The following is a 19974-nucleotide window of genomic DNA, read 5'->3' as shown; positions in this document are numbered from 1 at the left end:
GTGCCACACCATATTTGCACATACTGTACCACTACAGTTCTTTCAGTGATGGGCTGCAGGTGCATCTGGCGCGCCCCTGCGTGCCCGCGTGTAAGATTTGGCTTTTGCGCATGCGCAGCAAATGAAATCTTCTGTGAGGACGCTCATGCAAGCGAGATTTTCACAATTTCCATTGTTATTTGCTTCTGCGCATGCACATTCATCCTCATGCAGGATTTCGCATGTTGCACATGCACAGAAGCCGAATCTTGTGTCAACAGGCATACGTGCACCCACTGGACATGCCCAAACCAATGACGGACTTGGAGGGTGCACCGGTAGCACCGAAGACGAGCAGCCCTTCACCAACTTGATTTCAGCAAAGTATTAACAAAGTACTTCCCAATAATTAAACTAATTAATTAATTGATAAAATATGATTTGGTGATGCAACATTTCTAGCAACTCTTCGACAAAGCTATTTTGATGTAATTTTAAAAATAATCATATTTCATAAAATATTTATTATTTCCTAATACTAGAGGTGCATAGAAATACATACCGTATTTTTTGCTGTATAAGACGTACCCAGATTTTAGAGCAGGAAAACAAGGAAAAAAGTATTCTGAACCAAATGGTGTAGTATTATATTGTTTAATAAAATACCAGTGTAACAGAATACTTTTTATAAACTTCAAACTTGACAGCTTCAAGACTTGTGGACTTCAGCTCCCAGAATCCCTCCACCAGTCATGCTACCTTGTGAATGGGAGTTGAAGTCCACAAGCCTTAAACTTGCCAGGTTTGAAGACCAAAGTCAAGTTTCACCCAAACCCAGCTTATTTGATCCCTATGACAATCATTAAGTGTTGTACTTCATGATTCTTGACAAGTGTATCTTTTCTTTTATGTACACTGAGAGCATATGCACCAAAGACAAATTCCTTGTGTGTCCAACCACACTTGGCCAATAAAAGAATTCTATTCTATTCTATTCTACTCTATTCTATTCTGAACAATGTCCCACAAAGCAGAGAAAGAAAGTAGTAAGCCTAAGAAATTAAAGAAAGAAAAACAAGCACTGTTTATATGTTTCTACTGTTAGAACAATATGTCTATCATCCAAAAAGATGCTAAAACATCTAGATGAAATGTTTTACTATTAGGCAGTGAATACAGATAACAGAACACTAAAAATCTAACTTAAGGAATAGGGGAAATATACTGCATTAATTAATAAAAATATTTTTGGCACAGAAATTGAATTGTTAGCAGACTACTCTGGCTATTTTTATTTTTGACCCTTTTTGCAATTTGTATTAATACATTTTTACAAATAAACATTGAAAAAATGGAACAGCTTTTAGAATGCTTCATGTAAACATTCATATTCTCTGTGAACCTTATCTATACATCTTCTGATTATATTTTTGTTCATTGGTGCATCTGAGGGGAGATCTGCTAGTAGGTCATCTTCATTTGTGTTTATTGAGATTTGGAGGGGGCTGTTGAAGTGAAAGAGTCCCCCAAACACACGAAACTTCTCTTAGATCTTGGAACCAATTTGCTGGTTCCTGAGGAAAACGCTATGTGTAAATGCTTAGGTGAAGAAACCTTGCAAACAAAACCACACTTGGACTATAAGAATTGTTGTATGACCTTGCTCAAGGCCCTTGGTTAGCTTTTCAAACAAGAGGTCTTATATCTTGGTACCAAAATAAAAGTATAATTATGTTTCACACCTTATGTCCAGTGACTTATCAGCTTCGACACCAAACAAGAGCCCAGTTTTGGGGAAAACATTTGATGGTAAGAATATCTGTTCAACTTGTCTCAAAATTGTCATTGATTGCAAACCAATTTGCTAATGTCCGAACAAGAATGATATGGAATAAGGAATATGTATACAGTAGTTGCAGGAATTTTAATTTTATATTTCAGGCCCATGTTTTAATACTGGGTTTCCTTTTGCAGTTTCCATTAGTTGTATCCAATTTCAAATCATAACACTAGGCGGATCTGTGGCTCTATGTATTTCTGGATGATCCTTACTTTGGCCTCAACAGGTGGAACATGCTTTCCCAAAATACCATTAGACTTCCTTTTATGCTGGTCTTGTATCTTCTTTGGTTTCAGCTATAGTATCAGCTGCTTTGTCTATTTTTAGGAGAATTGTGCAAGAGTACCATGGAGTGGAAAATTTTCCAACTCTCCCTCTCTAACTTGTAATAAATCTGACTGATGTAAAATGATAGCATGTTTCTTTTCATATTACCATTCTCTCCCTCACTATTAGTACTTTCTGGTACATGTATTTCAGTTTTCCTAGCTGTGAGTCATTTGTATGTAAGCCTGTAACAGTTCATTAAAACAGATTTAAAATGAGAGGTCATTTGGTTCTCTTCCTTACCATCTCATTTTGTTCCCAGAAGGTAAACACTTTTATTACAGTATTTTATTTTTTATATTTTAAAAAATGTTTTGTTTTGTTTTTCCTTGCTGTGTGTTCCATTATCTTTTTTTTCTTATTTCTTTTGCCTCAGTTTCATGCTTTAATGGGAAAAAAAATCTAAAATATTATGAAAAGGAGTTCTATGGTATGTTGATGAACTAAATTTAAAAATGCTTCTAGTGAAGATGTTAAAATCTAGAATATAAACTATAGCTGGACATGGAATATTTAATAATATAAATGCTATTTTACAAATCGATACTAAAAAACAAATCAAAATTTAAAAAAACAGTCATTGGGAATCATATACATACTGTATATGCTTTCAATAGTGGTATGTATGCATATGACTTTTGTATAGAATACCACTTTTTCTTTTTTAATAAAGATCATTTTGACGTAATTTTATTAAAATCTAATGTGTATTTTGTGGCAGAGCAAATTTATACAAAATAAGATGTTTCTGGGTCCTGTGGAAATTTGAAAACTTAGTTCTGTGATTATATTGCTATTAGTTAACTGTTAGTAGCAACATTCTCCCTCTGCTAAAACATGATTTGCTTTGTCAGATTTGGTTTGTATCACATAAAACTAACAATTTATAATTAGTGTGACTTGTGAGCCCAGACAGTTGTGATTTGGTCAATGTTAAATTAAGGTTTAATAGGATATGCAGAATGCTGTGAGCAAACAGAGGTTTAATTATTGTAATAGAATCTTGGTTTCATGCACTAGGTTTCCCTCGTTGCCTTACTGGTTTGCACAAATTATAATTTGTTAATAGCTTTGAGCTGGGAAGATGATGAATGAATTTTGGCTATTTCTTGCTCAATAAAAAAATGGAGAGAATTGGAGCATGTAATAAAGAAAGGAGAGCTTATCACTAGTTTGTTCAAAGTCTGTATAAATCTGTTCGTTGTTAGTATATTATACTATATTGGACACAGAGAAGCAATCATTTGTATTGGAAATTCCTTCATTTTAATGACTGTTAAGAAAAATCTTGACTTTAAGAGTAGCTAGATTTTTCAGGTATTTTAAGAAATGGGCCTGGAAAGTTCATTACATCATCCTTTATTTTATTTTATTTTCCTTATTCCTTACGAGGCTAGCAGTGTGTGTTGTTGTTGTTGAGTTGTTGTTTTTGTTCTTGTTAAGTGGTTTGCTTAGTGGGTTTTTTTTGTAGAAATAGCATAAGTTAAAACTTTATCCTTATGACTTTTAAGAGCCAACTTGACTGAAAAAGCTCTAAAATTACTTCTTTGATAATAGTTTGATGTTATATTGGTAACAAATAAAATAGAAGATTTTTTGTCAACCAAAACTTACTCCATGATACTATTTGGGCATCAAATAGAAGCCACTAATTGTACAGCATGAGTACAGTAATGTCCCATAGTGATGTTTTATCCTTTTGTACAGTAATATCCCATAGTGATGTTTTATCCTTTTGCAATGTCCTCTGGCTATATAGTCTAAAAAGAATCTTATACTGCTTATATTGGGTAGGTTGCTGTATGTGTAATTCCTGATACTCTATATTTAAGTGAAATTACTATCTTTTACTGTAAGTATCAATAATATACATGCACCCTTGAAAGTTATGATTTCTCAATGAGCTGTGTTCATATTAAAAGGGGACATTTATATAATTTATTTAAAGTAATATCCATGGGCTTTCGGGATGTGGGCATATGGCTTAAAAAACATTTAGGTCACCATACACAGCTCCTTGCTAGTGCTTTCATGTGCACTATCCATGGGTGTCCTATATGTAGAGTCCCTTACACTTTTCCACAGACTCTGTAGAAAACTCACTTCCCCCACAGCGAACACCCCTTCAGCACAGATAGTTTGGTCTGTTTATTTTTAAAGCGTTTAAAATCTTCCCGCTCTTCCTTCTGTGGCCATCCCCTTAACATCCTGTTCATGACTTTGGACTGCCTAAACAAGTGGCGGGAGAAATGAACTACTGTCAGTGGCCAGCAGGCTAAAGGTGACACCCTTAAAAGCAGCTTCTCTGCAGCCTGCCGGCAGTCTGAATTGATTACAACTAAGAGAAAATACAAGTGCTGAATTGTTCCTATGTCTTGCCTCTTCCTTCACTGGTGAATCTAACAAATTGTTTCACTTAGCAACAGAAATTTTAGGCTCAATTGTGATTATAAGTAGAGGACTACTATCTGTATCATGCAGCAGAGATCAATGATCAATTAAAGTGCTGGAGGTGGATGATCATTTAGTGATAATGACAATGGGAGTATATAATTATGGGTAGGGGAGGGCAATGTATATTCTCCTCAAAAACAATATGGATAGGCATGATAGACTGATTATCAATATAGTATTGGATGGTGGGCTCCTCAGATCAAATGACACACAATGTAGCATTGAGAAAAGATGACCATTTTTTGAGTATGACTATAATGTGCTTATGACACAGCCATATTAAAGCCTTCCAGACTTCTCTAAAAAGGTTAGAAGCTGCAAAGACAGAATTATAGAAGAAATGTTGAATCTAAGAGACAGGGACATGATGAGAATGTTCAACACAGTGAAAGATTAAGTGAATCAATCACAAATAGAGAATTTTGGATATCAGCAAATGAAAATGGAGCAGAAATGTACACTTTCAGTTAAAGTAGAAAATATTTATTGCTCAGGACATGAAAACCTAGCAATTACCTTGCTTTCATAGTTGTAAAGAATATTGAAGAAATAATATTGGGGTACAGTGTCATCTTTGATCAAGTATTATCAATTAGATTTTTATGGAGAATTAGAATTCATAAGAAATATAAGGAAGGTATCAAAGTTGTAGATGGCTTTTGCCTTTTAAGATTAATCACCAAAAGTAGAGGAACTAGCAATCAAGAACTAGCAATGAGTCCATGTCTACAAAGACTGGAATAGTGAAAGCAACTATATTTCTTCTGACATTCTATGGAAGTGAAAATTTCAACTTGGAAGAAAAAGAATAGGAACTGTACTTAAGCTTTGGAGCTCTGGTGTTGGAGAAGACTCCAGAGAATATAAAAAGCCAAGGGGGAAAATCCTAAACAAAGCATTCCAAAGTTCTCACCCAAGGCACAAGTAACTGGGCTCAAATTATATCTTACTTCAGATGCATAATGCAAAGATCTGGCTTTCTACAGTAGTCTATAATGCAGAAAAAAGTACATGTAGAAGGATAAAAAGGAAAAAAAAGATGTTGGATAACCATTTGTCTGAAGTAGTGTAGGATCTCCTGCCCAAGCAGGAAGTTTGATTGGAAGACCTTTAAGGTCCCTTCCAACTCTGTTGTTGTTATTATTGTTGTTATTGTTATTGTTGTTAATGATGATGGTGATCTTTGGTATTACTTTAGTATTTAGTACAATGAGTGACCAAAAAATTGATATATTGTTGGCACTCTCCCCAAAATAGCGAGGATGCTTTGTTCTATTTATAGGTGAATATTGGTAATTGTGTGTGGTGATAGACTCCTTCAGCTTCATTGGTATGAAGGGATGTTAGAGCATGCAAAAACATTCATGTTTAGAACCTGTCTAGATCTTCTTTCCCTGGATTCATATGATTGTTCACCACAGCATATAGTTAGTTTATTAGATTTATAGTTTATTAGATTTGTATGCCGCCCCTCTCTGAAGACTCGGGGTGGCTCACAACATAACAGTGATACAATACATTACAAATCCAATAGTAGAAAATTAAATCAATTTAAAAAACATTGATAACATAGGAAAATACCTAATTATACAGTCATACACATTCAGCCTAATCCATCATACAGTAAGGCCAAAAACATAATAAAAAAGGGGGGAGAAGGTGGTAATTATCCCCACACCTGGCGACAAAGGTGGGTCTTCAGCATTTTACAGAAAGCGAGGAGAGGATGGGGGCTGTTCGAATCTCTGGAGGGAGTTGATTCCAGAGGGTCGGGGCCACCACAGAGAAGGCTCTTCCCCTGGGTCCCGCCAGCCGACATTGTTTGGTCGACGGGACTCGAAGAAGGGCAACTCTGTGGGACCTAATCGGTCGCTGGGATTCGTGCGGCAGAAGGTAGTCTCGGAGATATTCTGGTCCGATGCCATTTAGGGCTTTATAGGCCATAACCAACACTTTGATTTGTGACCAGAAACTGATTGGCAGCCAGTGCAGGCTGGCTGGTAAAGGATGTTTGTTAATGTCTAATGTATATGTCTGGTAAATGACATGTTTGTTTAAGGAACTAAAGGCTAGCTCTATGTGTACATCTCAAAGCACCTTTTAAAATTAGAATCTTAGATGGTATATAGCCTTGTTGTACAAAATTTTGTTGTGTATCCAGTTTTCACATATGCCCTATTTAAAAAGTTTTGAAACATCAGTTCAAGATTGTACTTGAATTACATTAGACTTATATGGTAGAATAGTGCTATCAAACTCATGGCCAGGTGCATCACGTGCTGGCACCACCATGCCCAGTTTAGCCAAGAAAATAAAAGCCACCAATATGTCACATGTTGCTGGCATGACAAGGCAGGATTCACACCCCTGTTGTAGAACGTTAGAAAGGAGGCAATATTAATGGGAATTATTTCAATTTTATGTTTCATTCTAGAGATTGTATATAAGTCATTTTGTGGGTGTGTTTTACGGTTTTATTTTATTTTTTAATTATAATTTTAGAATTGTAAGCTGTCCAGAGTTACTTGGTTGAAGTTTCCTTGGCTACAGAAATTGAATAAATAAAGTCATGTGCAATATGTTTGATTTTTGTTTTGTGTATTGTACGAACTCAGTTTTTGTTTCTGTTTATATATCATGGTTTATAACTTAGTGTAACCTATGTATTCAAATACATCAGCCTACAACAGTTTAACTTCTGCTTGCCACTATAATTTTTACTTCTCAAATTTTATTTTTTTAAAAACTGAGGGACACAGTAAGGTAGAGGACATAGGCAACCAGGAGAACTACAACATGCTAATGGAGTAACTTTAATTGCAAGGGATAGAAACTGAAAAATAATTGATTTCCCCCTCACTTGCTACTAAATCATTTTCTTTCAAAGAGTAATAGAGCGCTCATGCATGTCCAGTTTAAATATAAGTGAAGAATAATATCCAGGAGGTTGCAGTATAAGGAGAAAAGGGGTCTCAAGACCAGGACATTGATCTTCATCTCAATGTTTTCTCATCAAGCTCTGTTATTTTAGGCTGCTCAATTATATAGTTCATGTATCTTTTAAGCTAAAGTTTTGTTTCATCATAGCTCTTTTAATAAAATACAATTAGTCATGTTTGGATTAGACATTAACCATAATTTATAATGGCTGGATTACTACCCAATATTAAGCCATCGTTAGGTGTGTGTGTCTGTGTGTTGCAGAATATTCAGCCAAAAAACTTTATTATAGTTAAACTGGTATGTAAATTCAGTTTCAGTTGTGAAATTAGGTGTTTGCCTTAATGGAATTTCATGATGCTTACTACAGAGTAAAATATTAATATGATTACCTTGACTATAACTGCATCACAATTTAATTTGGGAGATGATTTAACCACGCCCATTACATAGAAACATAGAAGTCTGGCGGCAGAAAAAGACCTCATGGTCCATCTAGTCTGCCCTTATACTATTTTCTGTATTTTATCTTAGGATGGATATATGTTTATCCCAGGCATGTTTAAATTCAGTTACTGTGGCTTTATCAACCACGTCTGCTGGAAGTTTGTTCCAAGGATCTACTACTGTTTCAGTAAAATAATATTTTCTCATGTTGCTTTTGATCTTTCCCCCAACTAACTTCAGATTGTGTCCCCTTGTTCTTGTGTTCACTTTCCTATTAAAAACACTTCCCTCCTGGACCTTATTTAACCCTTTAATATATTTAAATGTTTCGATCATATCCCCCCTTTTCCTTCTGTCCTCCAGACTATACAGATTGAGTTCGTTAAGACTTTCCTGATACGTTTTATGCTTAAGACCTTCCACCATTCTTGTAGCCCGTCTTTGGACCCGTTCAATTTTGTCAATATCTTTTACTAACCATAAATCTCTGAATTCTGTGATATTTCAGAGGCATATACAGTAGTACCTCTAGATACGAGCTGCTCTACATGCGAGTATTTCAAGATACGAGCCACGAGAGGAGAGACATTTCTGTTCTATTCCCGAGCTCAAATTCGGGATACAAGCCAAGCGTCCACTAGGTCGCGCAAGAATCCTTGCTTTTGGTTATATCGGAGGGGAAAAACAACTTGTTCCAGATACGAGTTGCCTCGAGATACAAACTCCCTTATAGAACAAATTATGCTCGTATCTAGGGGTACTACTGTATTGGCTTAATTACAATGCTTATTTGAAAAACAATCCTAATTATGTTTTACAAGAAAACACGTTTCAGAGGATTCAGGAGAACCTTTTTTAATCGGAGGGTTGATAATCATGTTGTACCACTTTTATAGCAACCCATATTCCGAGATGCACCCCAGTGATCTAACTTTAGAATAGAATCCAGCTGGAAAGGACCTTGGAAGTCTTCTAGTTCAAGCCTTCTGCTGAAGCAGGAGGACCTATGCTATTTCAGTATAAGTAGCTGTCCAGTTTCTTTAAAAAACTCCAGTGATGGAGCACCCACGATTTCTGAAGGTGAGCTGTTCCACTGGTTAATTATCTTTACTGTTAAGAAGTTTCTTCTTAATTCCAGATTATTTCCCTTTGGTTAGTTTCCAACCATTGTTTCTTTGTCCTACCCTCTGGTGCTTTGTAAAATAATTTGATCTCCTTTTTCTTAGTGGCAGCCCCATCCTCGAATACATGAACCCATATCACATCTTAGACATTAACACCCTTGAAAATGTCCAAAGATACTTCACCAGAAGAGTCCTTCACTCCTCCACTCGAAACAGAATATCCTACGAGACTAGACTTTCAATCCTGGGCCTAGAAAGCTTAGAACTAAGATGCCTTAAACATGATCTAAGTATTGCCCACAAGATAATATGCTGCAACGTCCTGCCTCTCTGCGACTACTTCAGCTTCAACCACAACAACACAAGAGCACACAACAGATTTAAAGTTAATATTAACCGCTCCAAACTTGACTGTAAAAAATATGACTTCAGTAACCGAGTTGTCGAAGCGTGGAACTCATTACCTGACTCCATAGTGTCATCCCCAAACCCCCAACACTTTACCCTTAGATTATCCACGGTTGACCTATCCAGATTCCTAAGAGGTCAGTAAGGTGCGAGTACAAGTGTACTAGAGTGCCTTCCGTCCCCTGCCCTATTGCTCTCCTATATCTCCTATATCTATTCCTATATCTCTTCTTCTATTATTTCGTTGATATGTTTTATTCCTATATCTTCTATTCTTTCTTAGATATATTATACTATGAGTACATCCTCTATAACCTTCATTATGTATTTTACCATATGTATATCCACGAAAACCCTCATTGTGTATTGGCCAAAATCAATAAATAAAATAAAATAAATAAAATACTGCTATCATGTCGTCCCTATCATGTTTTCTTTTGATAAACTCCTTTACTGTTTCATTTTTTTTTAAAGGAAACCTCGGTCGGTGGGAACAATGGCACCTTTCAAATGAAGCTCAAGATACATTTTCGTGTTTTCTTTCAGGCGTTTCTTTCAGTGAATCTTTAACATTCTCCCTACTTTCATCTACAAATCAAGGCTTCCCCCGCAGTTTAATGTCTGTGGGGAGTTGGGGGGGGCAGAGGTGGGCGGAGCATCTGTCTCCAACCACACTCAAGATGACCGGAGCGTCCAGAAACCGACTCGTCGCGAGCCGTATTTGGAAGGTCTATGACTTCTCCGAGGACATATCGCGAGATTTCCAACCGCAGCTCCCGCCCTACCGCGCGCCCGCTGCTATTCCGAAGCTCCCGCCCCGGCGTTTGCGAGTCGATTAACTGACCGCGTTAATGGCGCCAGGCCCTTAAAACGGGTGGGTGGGTGGGGGGCTTCCGTTTCACCTCAGCTCTGAATCCCGAAGGTTTGAGGGGATGAGCCGACAACCTCCGTCGCCGCCAGGAAGGAGGAGGAAGGAACGGAAGCGGCGATAAGAATAGGTGAGGCGGCTTCTCCAATTGCGGGGAGCCTTCCAACCACCCCAATTGGGGGCTTATGGGCGGAAAGCGAGAGAAACTTGACAGGATTTCCGGCTTTCGGTTCCTGGGGATTCAGAAACAGAGTGAAGCGCTGGGAGGCTGTTTCCTACTCGCCTGCTTCGGAGTTTGTTGCCTCTTGTGCGTTTTTTCGCCGCCCCCTTTTCCGCGTTCGGCAGTTCGGCCTGGATATTGTCACGGCTTCTTCCTGATTTAAAGGAAGGAAATTATGATTGAGGTCCCCGAATGGGAGAACTCCACCACCACCCGCTTCTACCTCCTGTTTCAGGTCATTTTATACTGCAGGGATCCAGAAGGAGCTAAATGTATATTTGACTGCCAGAAAAATCCCGAGGCTTACATTGTATGAGATAGAGAGATGGGGAGTGGTTCTGTTAATTTTATTATTAACAGGAATTAGCTTGAAATACAGGGAACTGAATACAGTATACTACTTATTTTCATGATTTCCCATCAATACTGGAGCAAAAACTCGAGTGTAAAATAATGTAAGTGGCCAGGTAAGGTTTTTCTCTCCAAGGAATTTACTTTTCAGCCCTATTGTGTTTTATTCTGTTTTAGCAAAAGAGACATTTTACTGGCTTCAAGTAGTCCTCAATTTATGACCACAATTGAGCCCAAAATTTCTGTTGCTAAGTGAGACAGTTGAGTTTTATTTATTTATTTAACAGGATTTATATGCCGCCCAACTCCAGTGGACTCTGGGCACCTAACAAAATTTAAAACAAGCATAAAAAGTAACAATATCAAAATAAGAATATTGAAACAAATAATAGCCCTTAAAATAACATAACATACACTCAACCATTCATGGTCCTAGGCCCACTGGAAAAGCCAAGTCTTAATGGCTTTCCGGAAGGCTGGTAGGGAGGGATGGGGCAAATCTCTAAGGGCAGTTGGTTCCAAAGTGTTGGAGCTGCCACAGAGAAGGCTCTTCCCCACAGTCCTGCCAACCGACATTGTTTGGCAGATGGGACCTGGGAAAGGCCAACTCTGTGGGCTCTTATTGGTTGCTGCGAAGTATGGGGCAGCAGGCGCCAGGCAGTCCCGTAAATAGACCGGTCCTAAGCCATGTAAGGCTTTAAAGGTAATAATCAACACTTTGAAAGGGGTCCAGAGACCAACTGGTAGCCAGTGCAGCTCCCGGAGAGTTGGAATGATGCGAGTATACCTTGTACACCCACAATGGGTTGTACCGCTGCATTTTGAACCATTTTGCCTTATTTTATGACCTGCCTTGCTGCAAGTTGCTAAGTGAACCACTTCAGTTGTTAAATTAGTACCATAGTTTTTGAGTGAACCTGCCCTTCCCAATTGACTTTGCTTGGGGGTGCTTATAGAAAGAAGGTAGGATGTTTCCTCATGCTGCCCTGTTGGGAGGTAGCAGGTGATATCTGTTTTTGCATGCTGTGTTTGAACATGGGGATTATTTGTTATTGTCTTGCATAATAGCTGTTTGTAGACTGATTTTTCTATGTTTGTCTAATTCATACCGTAGGATGGTGCAGTGAATTTGGTACAATTTTCATGTGGTACAAAGAGTTACCTGTTTGTGTTCAATTGGCTAATGTATTTCATTGGGTGATTGTGTCAAAAGCCATTTGGAAATCAATATTATCTGTTGTATTAGACTGCCAGCATATCTTTATTTTTCTCAGAAAATTATAAACAGTTGGGGAGAAAGTACCCCATATAGAATTGATGTTACAGAATATAATGAGGAATGTTATCCAGATGCATAATTTGCAGAAAGCTGTAAACTAGCCAAACATAAGAATCATTAGTAAAATGGGTAAAGAAATATTTCCCTTGATTTGTACTCAATTTCTTACCTATGAGCTTTAGGGAGTGCGCCCTTGTCCTAGTATTGTGTGATAGAGAAAATATTTTTTCTCTGTCCACCTTTTCTATCCCATGCATGATTTTATACACTTCGATCAAGTCACCCCTTAAACGCCGTCTTTCAAGGCTGAAGAGACCAAGGCGTTGCAAACTTGTTTCATAAGGGAGATGCTCCATTCCCTTGATCATTCTTGTTGCCCTTTTTTGCACCTTTTCCAGTTCCATTATATCCTTCTTGAGGTGCGGTGGCCAGAACTGTACACAGTACTCCAAGTGTGGTCTCACCATTGATTTGTACAGAAGCAATACAACACTTACTGACTTATTTTCGATTCCCTTCCTAATCATGCCAAGCATGGAATTTGCTTTTTTTACTGCTGCTGCACACTGGGTTGACATCTTCATTGAGCTATCCACCAAAACCCCAAGATCCCTTTCTTGGGTTGTCTCAGAAAGTTTGGTCCCCATCAGTTGGTAGGTATAATTGGGGTTCTTTGCCCCGATGTGCATAACTTTGCACTTGTTTAGGTTAAAATGCATTTGCCACTTTGTTGCCCACTCACTCAATTTCGAGAGATCCTTCTGGAGCTCCCGACAATCAGTTTCACTTTTCACTAGCTGGAATAATTTAGTGCCGTCAGCAAACTTTGCTACCTCACTATTTACTTCTACATCCAGATCATTAATGAATAAATTAAAAAGTAAAGGTCACCACTTCTCACTTCTTTCCATCCAGAGAACTGTCCATTTATTGCCACCCTCTGCTTCTTACAATTCAGCCAGTTACCAATCCAGGACAAGACCTGTCCTCTAATTCTGTGGCTGAAGAGCTTTTTTAGGAGCCTTTGGTGAGGGACTTTGTCAAAAGCCTTTTGAAAGTCAAGATATACAATATCAACTGGGTCCCCTTTATCTATGTGTTTATTTACACCCTCAAAGAATTCTAACAAGTTAGTAAGACATGATTTGCCTTTGCAGAAACCATGTTGATTTTCTTTCAGCAATGCCTGTTTTTCTATGTGCCCAGTAATTTTATCTTTAATAATGGTTTCCATCACTTTACTTGGAACTGAGGTTAAACTGACTGGTCTATAGTTTACTGGATCACCTCTGGATCCTTTCTTGAAGATCGGGGTTACATTTGCCTCCCTCTAATCCTCAGGTACAGTGCCTGATCTTAGAGAAAGATTATATATTTTAGCTAAAAGTTCAGCAATTTCACACTTGATTTCCTTGAGAACTCTAGGGTGCATGCCATCTGGACCCGGCAATTTGTTGACATTTAAGTTGAGAGAGGCATGCAAGAACATATTCCTTGTTTATCTCTATCTGGTTTAATTCTTCTAATTCCCTCCCTGGGAAAATTAATTCAGTGGCAGGCAAATGCTCTCTATCTTCTTCAGTGAAAACAGAGGCAAAGACGTCATTTAGCCTCTCAGCAATCTCATTGTCTTCTCTGATTATCCCCTTCTGACCATTGTCATCAAGTGGCCCAACTGTTTTTCTGGTTGGGTTCCTGCTTCTGATGTACTTAATATTACTGATGTACTTAATATTCTTTGCTATATGCTCCTCAAAATCTCTCTTGGCTTTCCTGACAATCGCCTTGCATTGGTCTGCCAGAGTTTGTGATCCTTCCTGTTCTCCTCCCTAGGAAGAACCTTCCATTTCATAAATGAGTTTTTGTTCTTTCCAATAACCTCCTTTACCTCATTCATAAGCCATACTGGTGTCCTCTTGGACTTTTCAGTCATTTTTCTTCTTTTAGGAATGCATTTTAGTTGAACCTGTTGTAACATATTTTTAAACAGTTTCCAAGCATTTTGAAGGGATTTGACTTTTTTAATTGTCCCTTTTAGTTTCTTCTTTACTATTTTCCTCATTTTGGCAAAATTCCCTCTGTGAAAGTTCTCTGTGTTAGTTTTCACTGACAATTTGCTATCCATGGTTAAGTTGAAGGTTATTGTGTTGTGATCGCTGGTTCCTATGAACTCAGTTATAAAGACATCATGAACCAAATCCTGTGCATTAATTAGAACCAAGTCCAGGATCCCCTTTCCCCTGGTTGGTTCCATGACCATCTGCTCAACCTTCGGGGTCCTGGACTTTAATCTTCTACCTAGTAACCTAAATTTGGCTTCCTGGACCTTCCGCTTAGCTTTCCCAATGTCATTGGTACCGACATGTACCACAACTGATGGCTCCACCCTAGCACTATCTATCAGCCTGTCTAGATGCTTTGTGATGTCCACAACCTTTGCATCCGGCAGGCAGTTTACCATGCGGTCAACACTTCCATCGCAAACCCGTCTCTCTCTATTTCTAATAATCGAATCACCCACTACAATAAGCCCCCCTCCCACCACCTGTGGAGAAGTATCCTCTGTGCAAGAGGATATGAGCACATCCTCCAAGGAAGGGGTCCCAACTAAGGGAGCCTATCCCTCTTCCACAGATTGATGTCCTCACTGCCCAAGATCCCCATTCTCCAGAGCAGCTGGGAAACTGCTCAGCATGGAGTGGGATGCTCCTACTGCATCCCTGAAAATCTTATCATGCCTGACTATCTCTCTCTGCTTCTCCAGATCTGCTACCTTGGCTTCAAGGGAAAGAACCTGTTCCCTGAGAGCCAGGAGCTCATTGCACCAATCACACACCCAAGACTTCTGTCCAGCAGACACATGTGACAAAACACTGGGAAGCTCCCCTTCATCTGCCGGCTATCTACCTCCATTTCTTATTGCTATGTGCTTACTGTTATTAATATACAAATTACTTTTTGAAAAAAAGATATTTAACTTCCTATTCTAGATATCAATGATTTTTTTGATGGTTTTGATAAGTTAATAATTTTATTCCTTTACTCACTTCTATTGATTTTTTTTTTAAAAAAATAAACCACAGCTTTCTAGGTTGTTTAAATTTTGTTTTGGTCTTGGTTTACTTTTTGGATTTTTTTCTTTCTACTTGTTTTAGGATTATATCTAATGAATCTAATTAAACAAGAAACTCACCCACAAACTTACCAGGGCTCAGCAGGTCTTCTTCCCAAGGTTCCTGCCAAGTTCTTTTCTCCCTTTATATTTTCTGTTTTATTTCCTTTTTTTGAAAATGTTCTGCTTAAATAAAAAGCAGTTGCCTCTCTGCTTCCCAAGGAAGAAAAGGGGCATGCTCAGGTGGGTTGTACATGCATTGCAATATGGGTTATACGGGCAGGGTGGAATGCTAGGCCCAAAACAGGACGTGGTGCTCCCCTCCACAGCCCCTTTTTGCTCCTAGGAGGCTGCAGGGAGGCCTACTAGGCCCAAAATGAGGCACAGGGGAGCTCAAGGGGGTCACATGCACATGTGGGTGGTCATGCATGCTTGCACAAGGGGCAGGGAGCACGGGGAGGTGTCACACGCGCATTGCATTATGAGTGCAGGAACGTTTGGCACACAACAACAAAAAGTTTAGCCATATAGACTAACTAGAACCAGTCCTTCTAAACTTCACAAATCAGACCAATTTAGTCAGAAGCTGCTATATGCTTTTAGTCCAGTCTAAAAGCATATTACTTTCATTTACATTGTTTTGAATATGTGATACAGACCATTGTTTTGAAGTCTTATTCAGAAGACATAGTGGGCTGGGGTTAACAAAAAAGTGCAGTTTAAAAGGACGATTTGCGACCTGAACTGGAGGCTATGGGTTCTGGTTTGACAGTAACTTATAAAAGATTCAGGTTTTATGGAAGCTACATTTACTTGCAGTTCCACTCTAGGAATCCCAATATATATAGATTTTCCGTCCCTGTTTGAGTTAGCTCTGTCAGATTTCCCACCCATTGGTCAGTTCTCTAAGATATGTCACTGTCCTCTTTCATCCAGATTGATTCTTCGGTTTTGTGTGTTTCTGCTGGGTAGAAAATTTGCCATTCTGTCTTTCTTTGTCCTTGTTATGTTGTGCCTTTTTTGTAAATTCTGTGACCTCTTCTATTACATCTGTTGGAAGAAGTGGTTTCAAATCCTGAAGTTTAGATTCCACTCCCTTTCAAAACGTCAGTTGTAAAATTTATCTATTTTATTATTTCATTGAGAAAAGAGACCAGATTGCCTTACACAGTCCCATTTGTTTCTTAGAGCCCAGCTTTTCATACAGTCAGTAATTAGAGTAGCACTTGCAAAAGGGAAAAAAGTCTGCTGAATGACCACTCCGCAACTCTGTCCTAGTTTGTTGCTGATATTGTATCTAAAGCTCAGATGGGCACTTTCATATAGTGTACATCCAGGTTTCATCCTTAATTTACAAACATTCATTTAGTGACTGTTCAAAGTTACAATGGCACTGAAGAAAGTGATGTTAACGTGACTTATCCCATCCCGTTTTAAACAAATAGTTTATTATATAAGAGAGTAATATTTTTCTTCTAAAGTATATAATTTTGTATGTTGTTACTATATATATGTGTGTGTGTGTGTGTGTGTGTGTAGATTAGTCTGAGTTCGGGTTTTGCCCCGTGTAATATTTTGAGTGCTGCACGAAGCTTAAAACTTCAGCCTGATGATGGTGAATGTGATTTCACCGAAACGTCGCATAGACACTCAAAATATTACACGGGGCAAAACCCGAACTCAGAACAATCTACATACATATACCCGTGAAAATCTACGGAAAAAAAATATATATATACATATATATATGTATATGTATATATATAGATCTATCCTAGTCTCCCTTAATTTTCAAATTCAGCTTAAACATTTGACATATATATATATATATATATATATATATATTTATATATATATGTATATGTATATGTATATGTATATGTATATGTATATATATATATATATATATATTAGTTTATAATATGTATTAATGTATAAAGTAGTTTAAAATTGCTTACTGTAACATTTAAAAAATATAATAAAATTATTTTAAAAGGTTGGTTAATAGAATAGAATAGAATTTTATTGCCCAAGTGTGATTGGACACACAAGGAATTTGTCTTGGTGCATATGCTCTCAGTGTACATAAAAGGAAAAGATACATTTGTCAAGAATCATATGGAACAACACTTAATAATTGTCATAGGGGTCAAGTAAGCAATGAAGAAACAATCAATATTAATAAAGATCTTAGGATACAAGCTACAAGTTACAGTCATACAGTCCTAAATGGGAGGAAAAGGATGATAGGAATGGTGAGAAAACTAGTAGAATAGAAGTGCAGATTTAGTAGAAAGTCTGACAGTGTTGAGGGAATTATTTGTTTAATAGAGTGATGGCATTCGGGGGAAAACTGTTAATGACAGCATTATTACATGTGAGCCTTCACATAAGCAACATAATTTTGGATGCAGGGTAAAAATTGAGCAGTAAATATACAATGTATAATTTTCAACTGCACATACTGAATCTGTTATATTTGACCTGAAGTAAAATATTTTGCAGGTTCGGGTTTAGCTTTCCGTGCTAATAAAGTTCAAAATAGTTCTGATAACTTACAAGATATCTGTATGTATTCCTCTTTGACATTTCAGTGAGCATTTATCTTTATATTGTAGGTGGAAGAACAGAATGTGGAACAACAAAGTAAATAAAATTCCCTTACGCAATCCAAAATTGTCCCCAAATAGGAATTCCACCAGAGGTATGAATTAATTTGATTTTTTATCTCACTTGGTGCAAAGAATTTTATCTGACTTTCTAAATTTTAACAGAGCAGAACAGAAATTTGTGTTAAACTGTAACGATAGCCATTGGGAAGAATGATCAGATAACAAGGTCTGCTTTTCTTATTCTTTAACTTCTGTTAGCAAACATTTTGGTTTCTATTTCCAAATTTGTTAGTGAAAGCTAAATAATAAAAAATAATAATCAACCTGAATCATTGGAGGATGAAGACCTTTTCATTGACTATTATAGACCAAAATCTGACAACAGTGGTCTTGTTAGATATTTCTAGATTTCCTAGTTTAAGATTCAAGTTCATCCAAGTGACTTCCATACTGAAAGGGAGACTAGAACCTGAGTCTCTGCTCTTAGTTCCTAATTCAGCCTCTTAACCACACCATACTTGTTAAAGGCTAAATCAAGGGGTGTTAAATTTGCAATTAAAATTAAAATTGCTACAAGTAGAAAACAACAATGAAAGATGCATGTTTTGAAACAAAAGGCAGAATTGTAAAATAATTCTCTATAGAAACTTTTTTAAATACACAAATGAGAGTATTTTACTGTTTACTAAACCAGTGCTTTCACAATTTTAAGGCTGACATATTGCTAACATATGTTGTCTAATCAAATATTATTTTAACGCTCTTGCACATTAGACATCACACAGTATAGTTTGACCCATGTAATTTCAAGGTTCTGCATCACCTGATAGATTCCATGTAAAAATCTAACTCGATAGATTTGGTTTTACAAATTGTAATAACAAATTGTAATAACTCAGAAAGCATGGTTGGCATTTTGTGGGTTGGAACTCTGCATGAAACAGAAAATGGGTCTTGTTTTGAGCCTGAAACAAAGAATTAAATTTCAGAAGTTATGTTGAATCCTTTTTGGATATGTCATGGTTTGATAGAAACAAAACTTGAAATATTTTAATTGTTCTGGAAATGACTGAAATAAAAGCCATTTTGATCTAATGTTAAGGCACCAGAGTAATCTGGCTGCCAGCATCCAACATGCCAGCAACAGGAGAACACAAATTGTCTTATAAGAACATAAGAAGAGCCATGCTGAATCAGGCCAAAGCCCGATTTTTTGCTGGTGGAAGGTCTTATAAAAAATCTAAAACGTTTATGAACCACAATAAATTAAAGCATAATAAAATGTGGTATACCTGCATTTTGTCATCTTGCCCATTGATTCCAAATCTCCCCAATGTTTTTCATTTTTAAAATTCTGTAGCTCCACTCATCCACTGCTTCTACTATCAATGTTTGCAAAGCAAAACAAAAAAGAGTGTTTTGTAGTCCACACAGGCAACAATATCACACTTACCATGGGAAGGGGTTATCTATCTACAAGGGGTGGACAGAAAAATGGAAACACCTTGAAAAATCATCAAAATATCTTTTAATATGGTGTTGGTCCACCTTTTGCAGCAAATACAACCTCAATTCTCCGAGGTATTGGTTCATACAAATTGTGAATTGTTTCCAAAGGAATTTTAGCCCATTCTTCAGTTAAAGCACCCTCCAGTTCTTTTAGAGACGACGGTGGTGGAAATCGACTTCTTACTTGAATCTCTAAAATTGTCCATAAATGCTCGATAATGTTGAGGTCTGGTGATTGTGGTGGCTGAACTTCATTAGAATGTTCCTTGTGCCATTCTTTAACAATTCTTGCTCTGTGGATTGGTGCATTATCATCTTGAAAGATGGCATCCCCCTCTGGAAACAGTTCTTGAACCATAGGATTAATTTGGTCGGCCAAAATTCCTAAATAGTGATGGCTGTTAATTCTTCCATGAAGGGAAATCATTGGCTCGGTGGATTTCCAAGAAATAGCACCCCAAATCATCACTGAACCCCTGCCATGTTTGACGGTTGGGAGAAGGC

General features: G+C 37.5%; 1 protein-coding gene across 3 annotated transcripts in view; it reads left to right on the top strand.

Moving 5' to 3' along the window:
* Window positions 1–19974, top strand: part of LOC139155347 (centrosome-associated protein 350-like) — a 118415-nt gene that overhangs the window by 2746 nt on the left and 95695 nt on the right. Inside the window, exons 1-2 of one of the 3 annotated variants that reach the window (XM_070730481.1) lie at window positions 10396–10517; window positions 17968–18053. In XM_070730481.1, coding sequence (XP_070586582.1) covers window positions 17981–18053 — 73 coding nt within the window. In that variant the 5' untranslated portion in view covers window positions 10396–10517; window positions 17968–17980. Of the gene's footprint in view, window positions 1–10395; window positions 10518–10825; window positions 10843–17967; window positions 18054–19974 lie in introns of those variants that run through there. The other 2 variants (XM_070730483.1, XM_070730482.1) reach the window with 2 other exon arrangements.

The sequence above is a fragment of the Erythrolamprus reginae genome, unplaced genomic scaffold (assembly GCF_031021105.1).
Source record: "Erythrolamprus reginae isolate rEryReg1 unplaced genomic scaffold, rEryReg1.hap1 H_12, whole genome shotgun sequence".
Classification (NCBI taxonomy): Eukaryota; Metazoa; Chordata; class Lepidosauria; order Squamata; family Dipsadidae; genus Erythrolamprus; species Erythrolamprus reginae.
The sequence above is the reverse complement of the archived record's forward strand: the minus strand, read 5'-3'. Positions and strand labels throughout refer to the sequence as shown.